The sequence below is a fragment of the Schistocerca nitens genome, chromosome 1 (genome assembly GCF_023898315.1).
Source record: "Schistocerca nitens isolate TAMUIC-IGC-003100 chromosome 1, iqSchNite1.1, whole genome shotgun sequence".
Lineage (NCBI taxonomy): Eukaryota > Metazoa > Arthropoda > Insecta > Orthoptera > Acrididae > Schistocerca > Schistocerca nitens.
Genome location: NC_064614.1, coordinates 700,038,095 through 700,057,032, shown reverse-complemented (window position 1 = coordinate 700,057,032; position 18,938 = coordinate 700,038,095). Strand labels below are relative to the sequence as shown.

The 18,938-nt window shown below is 37.1% G+C and overlaps 1 protein-coding gene across 1 annotated transcript in view; it reads left to right on the top strand.

Moving 5' to 3' along the window:
• Window positions 1-970, top strand: part of LOC126195534 (protein slit-like) — a 124,886-nt gene extending 123,916 nt beyond the window's left edge. The window contains exon 7 of the mRNA XM_049934195.1: window positions 534-970. Within this exon, the coding sequence (XP_049790152.1) occupies window positions 534-884 (351 nt within the window). The 3' untranslated portion in view covers window positions 885-970. The remainder of the gene's footprint in view (window positions 1-533) is intronic.
• Window positions 971-18,938: the final 17,968 nt, after the last annotated feature.

Here is an 18,938-nt window from a genome sequence, read left to right as displayed (position 1 = left end):
TATACCTACTCTGAATTTTTCTTTTGTTTCCTTTACTGCTTGCTCAATATACAGATTGAATAATATCGGGGATAGGCTACAACCCTGTTTCACTCCCCTCCCAACCACTGCTTCCCTTTCATACCCTTCGGCTCTTATAACTGCCATCTGCTTTCTGTACAAACTGTAGATAGCATTTCGCTCTCTGTATTTTACCCTTGCCACCTTCAGAACTTGAAAGAGAGTATTCCAATCAACATTGTCAAAAGCTTTCTGTAAGTCTACAAATGCTAGAAACGTAGCTTTCCCTTTCCTTAATCTTTCTTCTAAGATGTATGAGACATACACCCTTTGAAAATTTCGTGTTTCTATTCTTAGTGGTTTGATCTGATCGATGATCAGTCGATGAGTGAGTGAGTCAGTCAGGACACTGCCTTTTATACAAGAGGTTGCGGTCTTAGACGAACAATATGGTAGTTCTCCGTTCAGTTCGATGTGAAATCATACAGCTCGCAAGTTGGGCTTAGCTTACATGATGATTGCGGTGTTTGCAGGTGACATGCGCCTCGCCCGCGCACCTGCGGGATCGCCACCTGCGCCAGCTGACGGCGGACGACCTGGGCTGCGCTCTGCCGGCCAGCCGGAGGCAGGCGCTGCTGGGGGCAGTGGGCGGCGGCTGCCTGGCGCTCGTCGCCGTGCTCGTCGGGCTCGCGTGCCACTACCGGCGCCGCCTCTGCGCCGCGCTCAAGGAGCACCGCTTCAAGAAGAAGCGCCAGGCCAAGGAGCACGAGTACCAGAAGACCTTCTCGTCGGACGACGAGTACATGGTGAGGGGGCTGCACCAACCTCCGACGGTGGCGGGCGGTGCGCACCAGCTGAAGCCGATCCCTGTGACGGAGCTGTAGCTAGAGCTGTTCGGGCCGGGGGCAGGCCAGCCGGGGGCGCCACCCCCGGGCCCCCGGGCGGGCGTCTTCTTCGTGCCCGCCCCCGCGCCCGCCGCCGCAGTGGCCGCCGCGCACCGCGCCGCCGCCGCCGCTGCCGCCGCCGCCTCCGCCGCCTCCGCCGCCGCAGCCGCCCCCGGCAGGGAGCTGCCGCCGCCCCCGCCGAGGCGGCACTTCCACAGGGACGTGTGCCACCCGCTGGGCGGGCACTACGACGTCGTGCACGAGCTGAGCCGCGTCTCCTCGTTCCGCAAGTAATCGCCTCGAAGTTGACAGGCTTGCTTCCCACCCGACTGACGTCGCTGCTCCGACTGACACTACGGTCGTCCAGGCGACGTAACGTCGACCTGACCTCTAATCTGATATCACCGCGATCTCGTATTTGCAGCAAACCGCTGGCGTGCTTTTTGTGTAACACTGGAACCGAATCGTTCAGTGATCTACGATGCGGGTAAAAATAACGTTGAATAAGAGGTGTGGACGAATTAAGCTGTACGGTGAGCTGTGACAGTGCCACCCTTACGTGGAAGTATTCACCATTACAAGCACTTCGTCCAGAGGCAATTCAGTAACAGTAAATTTCGAAGACTGCGACAGCTATTGAGCATACAAATATGAATGATGATTACGTCCATAATGCACAAGGATATCCTTCACGTTTAACCTGTTTCACTGTGATCAGATGCTAAGAGAACACAAAATAACAAGCCACGTAATACTTAATGACTCTTGTTAAGTGATCTGACGTATAAGTAAGAGGTTACGAATTTGATCTGTATTTTTGTACAAGTCGTTTCACGTGGTTTTCATTTCTGGAAAATGCCTGAGTTGCTACCGCTTGTTATGGACATTCGTTGTTACTAAGGTATGCACTGAGAACGAGCTGTGCTAATTATCCTTCCACATTACACATTTTGCTGTGCAAGAAAGTTATTACATACACTGTTCTTCGTGTAAGCAAGTACACTAAAAATTCAATCTTTAGGATAACTGCTGTAAAGTTGATAGCAAACGATAATGTCTTAGTGGCGCCCTGAGAAACATCTCGTTGAATGGATTCCAATAAAATAATGTTTGCTGAAAGTTACATGCAAATACATAAACAGTGTAAAGTATTCTAAGAGAATAAATACGATGTGATATTTAATATTCTAACTTAGGTAACATGTGTGAATTGTGTGTCCCAAATATTGCTGAAGTAGGAAGAAATAAAAGCGAGATAGCGACCTATAAACTTTGCAAATGACGAATATCAGCATTAGTTATTGTACAGGGACGAATTAATTGGGAACCACCAACTAAATCCGTAAAATATGATGTCTTATGACGTAACTGAGCGATATGTTACTTTCTGGCAACATACACGATTTAGATGCGTCATGGTGGCATGTAAAGTGTGTGGAAAGGCTTTACAGTAGCAGGTGTGAGAGTGTTGTAACTTCATTAAATTTAAAGAATAACATGTAAATAAAAAATGCAGCGTTCCTTGTGAGCAACGAGAGGTATTTTTCTTTCCAACGCAAAATGTGTTGTTTACTGAACGTTAACTGGAGTGTTTCCCAATAAGTAAATGGACCCTGTCTGAGCAGGGAAATTGTGCATAAAGTACACAAAACGACTAATTATATCAGAGGCAAGTAAACTTTTGCTATGGAACTTTATACTGAAATGGTTATATGTAAATAGGTAGGATGTTTTATCGAAATTAAAAGTTATGTTGATGTATTCTTCCAAAAACCTGAATTTGAAATATTTTGTATTACAGAGTTTGATGAGGATTTTGTGATGAATGGAAAGTCACTACAATGCACTTTTGTGTGAGTATGTGAATTTGAAAATGAATGTTGTTGTGTACGTGTAATACGCAAGTATGGAGAGTTTTAGACTAGTCCATAAAATGTATATCTTCCACATAGAAATTTAAATAGCTGTTATCATGCACCTCTAAAGGCATGTAACAGGAGCGGCCCATTAGCAGGCCACAATGTCTAAAGGATCTGCTGTAATTTTATACCTTCATTAAAGAGATACAAAAGAATAATGTATATCAAATGATATTACACCTGAAAATCAGGTGCAGTGATACGATACTTATCATTTTTTCTACATTTTTGTGCAAAAATAATATATACGTGTAATTTCAATGATATTTTCTTCATTCCGACTATTCACATCTTCTTCATACATGTATAACTCTCTGATATTCAAGTTAAACAGCTATTGAGGTAAACATGACAGTGCAAAAAGGAAACCTTCATGGGGTATGGAAAGCTCCAGGAACAGATGTTATCTAGTATTAAAAGGTTGTGATAAATTCTTAATAGATTTACAAGAAGCACTGCATAGTTTTCTTTCTTGCATTTCATTTAACTGTTTTTGAAAACCTACTGAGTCGGAAATGGAGCAGTCTGTGTACAACATCCTCATATTTATCACCATATGGATATATGTGCCTCTCATCGTTTTTCAAATAAAACAATTTCCTTCCTTCTTTTCAATATTGTTTGATCACTGTCCTTTCTGTGCTTTAATGATTTTTGGTTATATTTTCTCCTAGATTGAGTGATTATTTTTAAAGTGGACTAGGACAATTATTTATTACAAATAATTAAGTCATATTGAGTTTTGGTTGTAATTTCGTCCTGGTTGTCCATTTTTAGTTCGTTTAGCTCATGTCCATGTTAATATATTTTGATATTTGTCTTTCTATGGCAGCTGCTGGATAAATAGCTGTAAAATGGTTATTATTGCTGTATTGGCACTAATATCTTTCAGTTTCTAGTAAAAAGTAAGGTATGAACGTTCCAAAACTGCAGCAACCAGTTATTCTGAGAGTGTGCACTAAGGCCAGTCATACTCTGACTTTCCATTTTAAGGAAAATGAAGCATTGCTGACATCAAATTAAACAAAATCCTGAGTCTGTAGATAGTAAATTTCAAATGGGTTACTACACTGGTTAAGGTACTAGAATATGTTTCCAGAGGAGTGACAATCAAAACCCTGTAGGACTACCCAGATTTAGGTTTACCATTATTCACCTAAACTGATTAATCATAATGCAGAGATGGTGTCTTTTAGTAGGGCATTTTAGACTTGCTTCACTACCTGGTCTTAGACGAGCTTTTTCTCTACCTAATGACCACGCTGTTGATGGAATGTTACTTCCAAATCTTTCTGCCATTTTAGGTGACTGTATTTTCTTACTGATCTTACCACAAAATTTGTTCCAAAATACAAATGGTTAATTAATATTGTCAGTGTAACAACTCAGCACCTGTGTGTAAGAGTTTCATTCTAAGTTCAGAAAATGTAAATTTCAATTTCTGGACAATTTGGACATAATTTCTTTTAGTTTTAATAAAATATAATCAGTCCTTAGATTGGTAACTTAGTTGCTGTGTAAATGATCACCAAAATTTTTTGTAAAGTATGAGGGTACATAAGATCCAATAAAGGTGAAAAACTAATAAATGATGAAATCTATAGCACATGCAGTGCATTTAATGTAGCAGTCCTATCTTGATGGTAGCAACCTACACATTTATTTGTTAACATGGTCATTTTGTTTGAGTATTCATCACAGTTAGGACCTTGTGTAACAAGTGGAGAGCTTTGAAACGTTATGCACTCGTCAGTGTAACTGTACGTCTAAGAATATAAAATGTAGTTGTACAACTTCGCTTTAATATAATTTCTTGGGGCGTGTAATATAAAATTTGTAAATCAAGCATTGTACAGTCTCTCTTATACATGCCTTGCCTTAATTGAAAAGCAATACACAGAAATATTCCCATTAAATTTAGCTTTTTCTATAACTATTGAATATTACTAGGGATGAAAATCTGAAACTATATGTTCCTTGAAAGTGTAATAAAGTGACTTGATCGAAAAGTTTTTCCAGGCTGGCTTGGAATACAAGAATTTAATACATCCAGGCACCTTTCTTTATTGAACTTGTTACAATTAAAATTAACAGTGAACAAGTTAGTGGTGTTATATTTAAATGTTAAAAACACACAACACTTTGAAATGAAATAGTAGTTTGAAGTATTTAATTTTATGAACACCACCTACTGATGTGCATATTGAAACAACAAACATTTGCAGAACCAGTATGTTCACAGCCATGTCTGTGTTAATATGTTTGTTTTGTATATAAATGTCATTTGAAACTTCAGAAGACAAATAAAAATCTTTTCCAAAATGAGTGATGTCAAAAATTATTTTGAAGTGTCTTCTTCCTCAGTCTCAAAATATACCTGTATTTCCAGAGCATGTCTTTCTCTACAGTTTTAAACTGAAAAGGATTGGATGTGGTCCACACCAAAACCAGAAAACTTCAGCCTCAAATGAATGCATTGATCACAACAGATTTTGAAGACACAGTGCATTATGCTTGACTCAAATGATAGTGTTTTGGGAAGTATCATTTCTGCCCTCGATGTTTTCATATCTTGTAAATGGCTCTTATAAATAGGCCATGGAATATGCCCTGTTTTCTGCTTTCCCCCCCTCCCAACATGCTTTGCAGTTATTGTGTTGTACAAATACATTATATTTGAAGCAGACCAATGTGATGCTGGTATGTATATATATATATATATATATTGTCCTATAGACATATATATATATATATATATATATATATATATATATATATATATATATATATATATATATATATGTGTGTGTGTGTGTGTGTGTGTGTAATATCCTAGTGCAACCAGCTTCATGACTGTGTAGCATTGCAACAGGGAATCAATGGAATATAATGTAATTAAAATAAATTTCTTAAAACACTAATTAACACTGCTCTTCACACCATCCTTGATGGACCTGTATGCTGTTAAAGGGTTGTCATATAGTAATACTCCTATAGGGTGAGATGCTGAATGTACAGTTTAACTGGAGTTTCCAACAAAATGGGAACTTTGCTTTTATACATATGGAAGTTCCAGTGCAGGAAAAAAACTCAGTTTTAAGTAAATTTTGACTCATGGAACACTAGACGATCATATGCATCATTATTTCCTGATACTTGAGTCCATTTATAAATTTTATGTCAAACATTTCGTCTGTACTGTGGTCAGCACTAGAATATGCTAATTAGTTAGCTAATATGACATATACATGCCAGCCTAAAAATTTGCAGCATGGTTTATATTAGTAGTAGTGTATGAAGAAGACATCAGATCCATAGTTTTTCCTGATTCCATACTCCATGTAGTTAAGATTGCTCATAATCCTTATAAAAGAATTCACAAAACTTCTTGTGTTATACATGCCAATTCAGCTCAAATTTGTACCTTGGCTTTCATTTTGATTCTATACCTCTGTGGCAGTGATAGATAAAGGGAGGCATCTAAAAGACTTACTATTATGACTGTCAATTACAAATTCCAAAATGAATTACTGTAGCTGCCCTCTCTTGTACCAATATAAACATTAACTTACATGCATGAGAGAACATAAAGTTATTTCATGAAAAATTGTATTACACTTAGTCAGACACATTTGCTTTAATGTGTAAGCTTCCCTTGTATCTCCACTTGTCCCTTTGTTCACTGAGAAGAAATTGAACACTCACTGTCTCGGGGTCAACTGATGTTTGTTATGTAGAAATCACTCTTCAGGGTTTCTATTCATATTAAATTGCAGCATCATTTAAGATATAGTGTAATGTAAATTATTTGTATTGGAACTGTAAAGACAGTATAATTTCCTTATGACAAACATTTGTTTGTAATTGAAAAATATGTCTGATAAGAGATAAATCTTAACATGACCTAATGACATATTGTGTTGAATTTTGTACCATACTTTGCATTGTACTGCAAAATGTAGTCGTGTATGGAACTAGTAACAGTAGTGCCCACAGAATAAAATGCCAAGAAACAAGCTGTATCCAGTCCTAAATGCCTTAGAGGAGCACTACAAATGCCAAAACGTTTTCTTTCAGGTCTAAATTAGGTAATTTCTTTATTGATGCTGAATTAATTCCTTGGTAAGTGCAGTGCATGTTCGCTTAATCTTATGGAAGGGGTGGGGTAATAAAACTGTAATACACCAGGAAATAATGAGAAAATGTACAAAAGAATAAATACAACAAAATGTAGGACATTATTATTTTCTGATACAAACGTATTCTGCAGTGCAGTTGGGGGAGTACTAATCCTGACAGTCTACTAGAAGCAAGAAAAAGTTTTAAATAAAAACCAGTTAGTAATAACATGGCTGTCACCATAATATTTTTTTGATCAATCATTTGTTACACATCCCTTAGAAAATCCTGATGAGGAAGAGAGGGTATATTTACAAGAAGTTCACAATGATATCTTGACTGAATTTTCTGTGATTAGGATGGGAGCAACTGGCATACTCTAGTGTTAAAATTTTATTTCTCAATTCACATTTTTATTGCTTCAGTGAAGGTTAAAATCTATGATTATGTACAAGAAAGTACACACATACATATATGGACATAAGTAACAAGGTAATCTTCCAAGAATATTTACAATTAAGCTAAGAAATGTATGGAATAGGTACAATACACAAAGTTCAACTAAAATAATAAACTTAATTGCCTACAATTGCCAGAGAATGTTACACTAATGGCAAATAATCAGAAAGAGTCTAAACTTCAGTATTTGAGAAAATAGCAGGAAAAGTTGGTTTCCAAATTTCGTTCGAGACAACTGAAGGGATGTCAACCTTCTAGGTTGAACCACCACCTTTTCTCTGCACAGTAACAGCGAAATTAAGACTGTAAATATCAAGGTCAAAACATAACATGCAACTCTAATTAGGATCCGAAAAGTGAGTAGAACCAATAAATTGGAACAAGGTTAACGGAACATCTAGCCAACCTAGAAGAAAAACCTTTGTGAATGAACGCCATATTCAAACACAGTTTCTCGTTGAAGCAAGTATGCAAACGAAACACTATTTAATTCGAACACCAAATCGGCAATAGGTAAACTACAGAAGACAGACGAAAGAACCATCAGAACAATTATCAACGAAAAACATCAAACAGATGGCCAGTGGCGGTCGCTGCCTTTCAAAGCAGTGTAGGTGGAAAGTGGGTCACTAATAGATACAATACGATAATGAAGATTGCTCTATCTCCCGTATATCAAGCCTAACAAAACCCAAAGTAGAGAAACAATTTTTGTAGTAAATTTCGAAAAGTAAAACCCAGAACAACTCGTTCAAAGACATCTAGAATGATTTAGGAAAGTCAAATACAACAAAGCAGAAAATTCAAAACAGAAAGAACGAAAAGACGATGCTGAGCAACAGAGACATGAGACTAAAACTAAAAACAGTCAAACGCAAAACAAGATACATAACTGATCTAGAAAAGGCAGACAGCTAGGACAGAAAAGAAAAGAAAACTTTTTGGAATGGGAGAGAATGTTGAAGACCAAAATCGCTACTTGGCAGACTTACGTACGTATTGACTGGTTCAAGTGCTCTATTGTGGGAGTAAACTACACTCCTGGAAATGGAAAAAAGAACACATTGACACCGGTGTGTCAGACCCAACATACTTGCTCCGGACACTGCGAGAGGGCTGTACAAGCAATGATCACACGCACGGCACAGCGGACACACCAGGAACCGCGGTGTTGGCCGTCGAATGGCGCTAGCTGCGCAGCATTTGTGCACCGCCGCCGTCAGTGTCAGCCAGTTTGCCGTGGCATACGGAGCTCCATCGCAGTCTTTAACACTGGTAGCATGCCGCGACAGCGTGGACGTGAACCGTATGTGCAGTTGACGGACTTTGAGCGAGGGCGTATAGTGGGCACGCGGGAGGCCGGGTGGACGTACCGCCGAATTGCTCAACACGTGGGGCGTGAGGTCTCCACAGTACATCGATGTTGTCGCCAGTGGTCGGCGGAAGGTGCACGTGCTCGTCGACCTGGGACCGGACCGCAGCGACGCACGGATGCACGCCTAGACCGTAGGATCCGACGCAGTGCCGTAGGGGACCGCACCGCCACTTCCCAGCAAATTAGGGACACTGTTGCTCCTGGGGTATCGGCGAGGACCATTCGCAACCGTCTCCATGAAGCTGGGCTACGGTCCCGCACACCGTTAGGCCGTCTTCCGCTCACGCCCCAACATCGTGCAGCCCGCCTCCAGTGGTGTCGCGACAGGCGTGAATGGAGGGACGAATGGAGACGTGTCGTCTTCAGCGATGAGAGTCGCTTCTGCCTTGGTGCCAATGATGGTCGTATGCTTGTTTGGCGCCGTGCAGGTGAGCGACACAATCAGGACTGCATACGACCGAGGCACACAGGGCCAACACCCGGCATCATGGTGTGGGGAGCGATCTCCTACACTGGCCGTACACCACTGGTGATCGTCGAGGGGACACTGAATAGTGCACGGTACATCCAAACCGTCATCGAACCCATCGTTCTACCATTCCTAGACCGGCAAGGGAACTTGCTGTTCCAACAGGACAATGCACGTCCGCATGTATCCCGTGCCACCCAACGTGCTCTAGAAGGTGTAAGTCAACTACCCTGGCCAGCAAGATCTCCGGATCTGTCCCCCATTGAGCATGTTTGGGACTGGATGAAGCGTCGTCTCACGCGGTCTGCACGTCCAGCACGAACGCTGGTCCAACTGAGGCGCCAGGTGGAAATGGCATGGCAAGCCGTTCCACAGGACTACATCCAGCATCTCTACGATCGTCTCCATGGGAGAATAGCAGCCTGCATTGCTGCGAAAGGTGGATATACACTGTACTAGTGCCAACATTGTGCATGCTCTGTTGCCTGTGTCTATGTGCCTGTGGTTCTGTCAGTGTGATCATGTGATGTATCTGACCCCAGGAATGTGTCAATAAAGTTTCCCCTTCCTGGGACAATGAATCACGGTGTTCTTATTTAAATTTCCAGGAGTGTATATCAAAATAAATATGCAGTACAAAATACACTTTTCCAAACTCAAAAGAGATAATAGAATATCAGAAAAATATCACAACTAAAATGGACACGTCACAAAGCCACGTCATGATTAGAAAAGATGTGGAATGCAGATGTGTATATATAGATTCAGTTCACAAATTTTCAATGACGAAGTGAAACTAAATAGCTTAGCACGATAGTCCTTTCCTGAAGTCAAGGCTAAACGGCAGTGTCAAAGTTACATGGTTGATGAGAAGGACGTACAGACAATTTTTAAAGACAAACGATCATGTTAAATGTCTGTGTAGGGCACCTGAGGATTAGAAATATTAGAGTATGTAAATATCAAAGTTGCTAACCTTCCAAGAGTAGATGGGAAACCTATTTCAGCAAAGAACTGTTGAATGATATGTATGTATTAGAGATGCATTGAGTCACCATTTCCAGCAAGTAACCTGTGTGTGATAAGGGACGATCAGGTGAAGGCCAGAATGCATGTTACAGTAATGTGTGTCAATGTTTGATTCATTAAAAGGAAAACGAATCACATGGAATTGATGAGATGCTCTCGTAAGTAATGAAATCAGCTTAAGGTGTAGGAATTAAAATCAGTTAAGCAGTAAACGGCTTATCACTGTTCAGTAGAGGATTAATACAATATTGCCATAGATAATACAAATGGATAAATAGTATGACTGTCGATCAGTGTGATATTGCAATCCATCTACATAAAAAATACAAAAACGTCGCATTAGTATTTGGCACATGTAAGATAGAAGAAATTCATCATACCCCACAGTAAGCAACAGCAGAAAGAATAAAGAAAAAAAAACAAGCTATCTTCGTCGTATTTTCAGACTTGCAGACAGATTTTGACCATGTATAAATGTTGCTTGGAATTCTGCTACGAAAACCAGGAAAACCAAGAATGACAGGTATGTATTAAAAGTGGTGCAGTGTAACGAAATTGAGGAAGACATGTCTGGAATTGAAATAGTTTTGTATGGTTCAAACTACGCTTTGAAAGAGTCAGGGGGCGTTATATGGCGTCATAAGTGAGGATATCTGCTTCAGATGGGCAAGTAAGAACCTATAAAGATTCCCAGCGAAGTGCTATCTGTTCTTGATCTTGAACTATTTTCTTCCAATGTCAACGCCTTGGCAATGAGTGAATGATTTACTGCAGGTGTATTCTTGTTGACTGAGTACCCTTCCTTTACCATCAGTCTTCAGATATCATTTTCCAGAAAAGCGCAGGAGTATGACTGTAGTAAACTACTTGTCTGTTCATACAATGAAGCTTTCTCGTCCGGATGTTACAGCTGCCGAGAATTCTTTCAGGTTGTATGGCCGTGGTCCATGGAACTGTTCTATCCCAGACGTATCATCCAAAACTACGTTGGACATCTTCGGAGGTGCTCCTGGTTGTGCTGAGTCTTGCTGCAATTCGCAAATGTCATCATTTTCAAAACGGACAAAAGTTACTTTCAGTGCTTAATATAAAGTAAGGTTAATAATATGAAATTATTAAATGGAGAGTATTAATGTGTTGGAAGCCTCCACACGTTCGACTAATACACATGCTGGGAAGGAACAGAAGGATGCCAATCGACTGTTTTTCTGCCTATGCCCTATGTTATCAGTATGCCAGAGCATGATATTATCGCGCTATTTTCTGTAGCAGTAATGGTTACTTTTGGGCAGAACTACCATGTTACTACCAGCATCCCTAAAATTGTCCCACAGAATGATAACCATGTGTATCAGTACAGAGTCCTCTTTATGGATTACAGTGTGATATCTACGCCTAAGTCGAAAACGTAATATACACGCCATGTTTAAATCGTAACCTTAATTACTAGTCTTTTAATGTAAGACACTAACACAATGGAAGACTTACTTCCCAACAGTGGCATATACCAAATTTACTGCTCTGACTGTACAGTTAGGTGCATTAGATAAATGGGAGTCTTTTAGTAAATCTTATCATAGATTCCACATTCAGCTTTTGAATATTTTTATAGTTTAAAATCAAGTCCTTTACTTTCATCTCTGCGCTTTTGTCATTTTTCACAAAATAATAACTTTTTGGTCCAGTCAAAGCACAATTTCTAATCTATTTATTATCCCCTAATTCATCAGTCCATTCGCCTACCATAGAACATATTCCCACAGTATTTTCACTATTGTCGGTATATACTACACTATCCATACCAAAATACGCAACAGCATTTCCTAGCTTATATAACATGTCAGATATTCTGAGTCTTGCATTTGATGTAGTGATTGCTGCTACAAAAGTATATGTAAATGTATTATTTCCCATATAAAATCCCTGAAATTGTACTTCATCTGTGCCATATGCTCATTAAAAAAATTATATCTATATTATTGAGATCGATTATCTAATAGTCTCCCATAACATTGTTGCAAACATGTCACATACTCAGTTTCACTCATATTTTGTCGTTGTCCAAATTTTCACCACAGTGTATTTGGGCGTATCTTAGCAACAGTATGCTTTCGAGGATTTTCTTCTGTGACTTAAGTCAATAGCCATTACTTCTTCAACTGCTTTGATATTCTTCTCAGTGGCTTTAAGTTCTTGGGGACCAGTTTCTGATTTTATTTTTATAAAGTCTTTTATGTAATTTTTAAACATGTTGCTCTTATTTCTAAAATCTCACAATTCATAAACATCTAAAATTTTGTATCGTTCTTCTGTAGCTTACTTACTTCGTGAATTTCCAAGTTCCATAGAACTCCTTTGATAATTATTGTGATTACATTTATATATTTTCTTTTTCCATGTTTGACACACAGAGGAAACAATAGTTTTAATTTTTATCGATCTTTATTCATACTGGCAAAACAGGACGATAAAAGCCTCTGGGAGCCAATACTTTACATTTTAAAGATTCATACCATTTCCTAGCATGATATCTCAGTCTGTATGTTCCTAGCATGTCGCTGAAAATAATTAGCAGTGTATTGCACAATGGATAAAAACTGCATTAACCAAAATATTTTTTTTGTGTTAACACCATCTGTTTCATCTCTCAATTTTATTGTCTTGTTCTATCACCATAAAAGCATCTTTTGGATTCAGTTGTTGGACAACTTCAGGTAAGTGTTTTAATTTCTTGCTTTTTATACAATGCCAATCATATTAGCACATTTCCACTAAGTTAAAACTAAGTTAAATCCAGCATTTTGTATAACACTACTTCTTATTAAAGGTTTTTGATATATATCACCCATTGTTCCTGTATTCTTGTTGTTAATTGTCTCACCTTTAAACCATTCTTTTTTATAACAGTCACACCAAAAACAGCCATGGTATTAATAAACAATATTGGTTTATTTATCAAAACCATCTACTTTCTCCAGCTATATCTATGTCATCACCATTAAAAGCATGCTGAATATTATTATTGTTTAAACTATTTAACCCAGATATGGATTTTTACTACTATATTCTTTTTGTTCTTTATCCAGTACAACAGTGTTACCATCAGGCAAAAATTTAGATCTGTACATGTATGTAAAATATCCAGCAATTGTTAAATAACTGAATGGATGAAAATTAAATATCTCCAGGAATTGTTTCCTTAGCTCTAAACAACCTCTTATTAATATATCTACATCGGAATTACAGTATTCATTAATCTCATTCCTCATATGGGACACATGATTTTCTTTAACATTTTGGATATGCCATTTGAGAAATACTTTCCTTTCTTTGGTTTCATACTGTTAATTCAATAATATTCTATATTCATTTTCCTATGTAAAGAATAAATATGAGAAGTAACCTTTCTTTAATTCTTTCAGATCAACTGTTTCTGGGAAGCTACTAAGTGGGCATTGTACAAAATTGTTGATACCTATAATTTTTAGTTCTAATTGCTTTATCTCCATTAACATAAGTTTCCTAAAAAAAATTACCTGTTTTTGTAGCAAACCAGAAATGGCCTGCCAGATCATGCAATCTTACATTTGTGACTTTTTGTGGGGGTTTATGAAATCAAAAGTGTATGAGAACAAACCACAAAAAACATACCAATTGAAGGATAAAATTAAAAGGGTTATTAACAGCATCCCACAGATGTGCTTCAATGAACCCATTGCTTGATGCCATGCGACCTTGTATGGTCATATGGAGGCGATAATTTTTCATACATAAGTGGGAGAAATTACTTAATGTACTTGTATGTTGTTGTTGTGGTCTTCAGTCCTGAGACTAGTTTGATGCAGCTCTCCATGCTACTCTAACATGTGCAAGCTTCTTCATCTCCCAGTACTTACTGCAACCTACATCCTTCTGAATCTGCCTAGTGTATTCATCTCTTGGTCTCCCTCTACGATTTTTACCCCCCACACTGCACTCCAATGCTAAATTAGTGATCCCTTGATGCCTCAGAATATGTCCCAACAACCGGGACCTTCTTCTTGTCAAGTTGTGCCGCAAACTCCTTTCTCCCCTATTCTATTCAATACCTCCTCATTAGTTATGTGATCTACTCATCTAATCTTCAGCATTCTTCTGTAGCACCACATTTCGAAAGCTTCTATTCTCTTCTTGTCCAAACTATTTATCGTCCACGTTTCACTTCCATACATGGCCACACCCCATACAAATACTTTCAGAAACGACTTCCTGACACTTAAATCTATACTCGATGTTAACAAATTTCTCTTCTTCAGAAACACTCTCCTTGCCATTGTCAGTCTACATTTTATATCCTCTCTACTTCGACCATCATCAGTTAGTTTGCTTCCCAAATAGCAAAACTCCTTTACTACTTTAAGTGCCTCATTTCCTAATCTAATTCCCTCAGCATCATCCAGCTACATTCCATTATCCTCGTTTTGCTTTTGTTGATGTTCATTTTATATCCTCCTTTCAAGCCACTGTACAATTCGTTCAACTGCTCTTCCAAGTCCTTTGCTATCTCTGACAGAATTTCAATGTCATCGGCGAACCTCAAAGTTTTTATTTCTTCTCCATGGGTTTTTATACCTACTCTGAATTTTTCTTTTGTTTCCTTTACTGCTTGCTCAATATACAGATTGAATAACATCGGGGAGAGGCTGAAACCTTTTCTCACTCCCTTCCCAACCACTGCTTCCCTTTTGTGCCCCTCGACTCTTACAACTGCCATCTGGTTTCTGTACAAATTGTAAATAGCCTTTTGCTCCCAATATGTTACTTCTGCCACCTTTAGAATTTGAAAGAGAGTATTCCTGTCAACATTTTCAAAAGCTTTCTCTAAGTCCACAAACACTAGAAATATAGGTTTGCCTTTCCTTAATCTATTTTCTGCTACGAAATGCACTTGTAACAAAAATAAATTTTGTATGTTCTATAGCACTTCAAGATTCATCCCCAATCCCTGGACACCCTATACATCTTTTTGATAAATCTAGCATCTACTTGAGTTTGTCCCTACAGTTTTAGTAGAAACACCAAAATTTTTTAATTTCTTGAAAACGAATACATTTTTTGTGGTATTATTATACTCACCATTTTTCATGAATAACAATTTTATAGAATGCTCTACACTTGAAATTCTTTTTAAATGATTGTCATAATATTTAGATGTAATAAGTTTTACATATACATAAAGAATGTGTCTATTACTGAACATATTTTTGTGATGACTTTGTCACATCATTTACTAATATATGAATGCTTATCCCTGGTATACAGGGTGTTAAAAAAATGTGTGGCCAAACTTTCAGGAAACATTCCTCAAACACAAATAAAGAAAATATGTTATGTGGACATGTGTCCGGAAACACTTAATTTCCATGACAGAGCTCATTTAATTTCGTCAGTATGTACTGTACTTCCTCGTTTCACCACCATGATTTCATACGGGATACTCTACCTGTGCTGCTAGAACATGTGGCTTTACAGGTACGTCATAACATGTGGTTCATGCATGATGGAGCTCCTGCACATTTCAGTCAAAGTGTCTGTACGCTTCTCAACAACAGATTCGGTGACCGATGGATTGGTAGAGGCAGACCAATTCCATGGCCTCCACGCTCTCTTGACCTCAACCCTCTTGAATTTCATTTATGGGGGCATTTACAAACTATGTCTACGCAACCCTGGTACCAAATGTAGAGACTCTATGTGCTCGTATTGTGGACGGCTGTGATACAATACGCCATTCTCCAGGGCTGCATCAGTGCATCAGGGATTCCATGCGACGGAGGGTGGATGCATGTATCCTTGCTAACGGAGGACATTTTGAACATTTCCTGTAACAAAGTGTTTGAAGTCACGCTGGTACATTCTGTTGCTGTGTGTTTCCATTCCATGATTAATGTGATTTGAAGAGAAGGAATAAAATGAGCTCTTAGAAGCAATTCCGGACACATGTCCAAATAACATATTTTCTTTCTTTGTGTGTGAGGTATGTTTCCTGAAAGTTTGGCCATACCTTTTTGTAACACCCTGTGATGAGTGAATAAAATTTATCATTTGTTTTCTCTACTTCACATATACATTTATGGAAGCTCCCATTTATACAGATTAAAAATTTGTTACAGTTAGGTAGAATTATGCACTAGCTTCATGTACACTGAATTCCATTTTCCCTATTCTGAATATATATATGTGTATATATATATATATATATATATATATATATATATATATTAATCAATCCACTTCCTCATTGCTGCATCCTTGAATACTGTATAGACAATGTATTTACATTCTTAATTTTTTTACAGTGATTAGCACTTCTACTATGTATTTTTTAATTCATTTAGTAGTTTGCAGTGCAATACTCGTTTCATGAAAAAGAAATTAAGGTCTCTAATCAAACAGTTTTAGATACATTGCTAAGGAAATAGAAAATTAGATCTGAAGTTTTATATTAAAAAGATTCGAGAGAGAAATATTACTCACTGGGATTTATCAGATGACAGAAAAACTGACCACTGTATTCTTAAACAGGAAGAAAATTAAATAAACAATAGAAAATTTCCAGACCCCTTCACAGGGGAGGCCTAACATATAACAGAAAAAGAACTACATTTATCAATGAAACTGGTTGATATGACCTAATTTTGTCAAAAAACTAAAGTATTGTCCATTGGAAAGTGTTAAAATCTATTTAATAAAATTGATTCTGTGTAAATAGATTCAACAAACACATCCAGTCTGAAAATATTTTTCAGAATAACAACAAACTTGTTTATTATAACAAAGAAGCATTGGTGATAATTGATAAAGAAAACAATTGATGGTTTAAAGCTAAGGATATTGCTGAACTCTAAGAGTTTGCAGGTGCTGGGAAGGCAACTGCCAAGTTACTCTTTTATCATGAGATGTTTCATCAGTGAACCCTGCTTATAATCATTAATTATAAAATTAAAAATGAAATTAAATACCAAGATTGGGTAACAGAAAACGTTTTACAGTAAGTTAGAAAATATAGTGAATATAAACTACAAGATAAAGGATATCAGAAATTACAACAACAATTAAAATAAAACTAAAAATGCAGCTGAATATATAACTTCTGATGTCGTAGAGAGGAAGAAAAAACAAATTACTTTTACTGCACATACAGCCAGTACACCAAGAAAATTTATTTTAAAGTAGGTGCTGTGTTGCATAAGAATCATGAAGATCATCTGGTTGTAAGTATAAAACTTTTCTGTCAGAAAATATGTAAGTACAGATTATGAGTCGATAGAACACGTGCTTAATACTTCGTTTGGGGTACACAGAGCAGATAAAAGTAAATATGTGTACAATATTCACTTCTACAGTCTGTCTTACTATTTTGAGAAACTGTTTGACAGATCCAATGACATGGCTGATGAAATTTAGTCTATATAAAATCAGTCAATTGTAGAACTACTCTGAAACAAAATTACATACATTCATAAACATACATATATGATTACTGATGAAAATAATAATCCTTGGTTTAATGATAAAGAAATGGTTAACTTCCAGAATTTACAAACTCAAGAAAGGAAAATATCAATTAATGTTAGAAAAAAATCTTTGAAAAAGTGTAAGGATTATAAGGGTAATGATTCATTACTCTTGTATACTGACACAAATTTTATTATTGACCCCAGTCTATATTCATTGATCATGAAATCTATAATGATATCAGCAGAAGATTTTCGAGATTGGGTTTATGAAGAAGTTTTATCTTCAAAGATATGAAAGAGATGTACTGACATCAAATAACACTATTAGAAAATTTAAACAAAATTTGAGAAGATCATACACACAACTTGAATGGAATATTTGATAATACTGTGGGAATAATCCAAGGAAAAAAACAGAGAAACATAAAGTATTTTACTGCATGTTGCACATTGGACAACCACTCGAAATTAAGACTGTATTTGGTTCCTTTAAGATTATTCAGTGAAAACTGCAAGTGTGATTATTAACTCATTGGAGTCCAAAGAAGAAATTTGCAAAAATAATTTAACAGTACTAGAGGTAATCATCCAAATTTTGAAGAAATGTTAAGATTTAATTATTATCCCAAGCCAATAAACTTGTGTCAGAGAACGAGAGAAAGACTGAACATTATTTTTTGGGACAATCATTTCAATATTACGGATGGCTAGAAACAAGAAGAAATGATTGATGTTATAATGAATCTTCATCAAAAAAGTGAATTCCACCATTACTTTTTTGTAATTAAATTTAATATAACATTCATAAGACTTTATACATATAAACAAAACTCACTAAATCCATCTGATGCAATCAAGTAAAGTTCATATTTATCAAATATTTTTAAGCTGATAGCATTTTCCTTATCTTTTATTTTAATATTAAATATACTCTGTTTTCTTTAATAAAACAGTAAATATAACTAAGAATGTATTATATACGAAGTACTTTCAAATTTTCAATAACAAATTTCATTTATATGTAAAAAATTATAAAATAATTTAATTTTTATCAATCGAATAATTATTAGAGTTATCAAAACCCTACCAGTATCATATGTCTTATTTCTGTTGTTTCTCAAGACTGTCTTGACAAGATAGACACCAGGAAATTTTGTCTTTTGCAGTTCTTGTTCATAAAGGTGT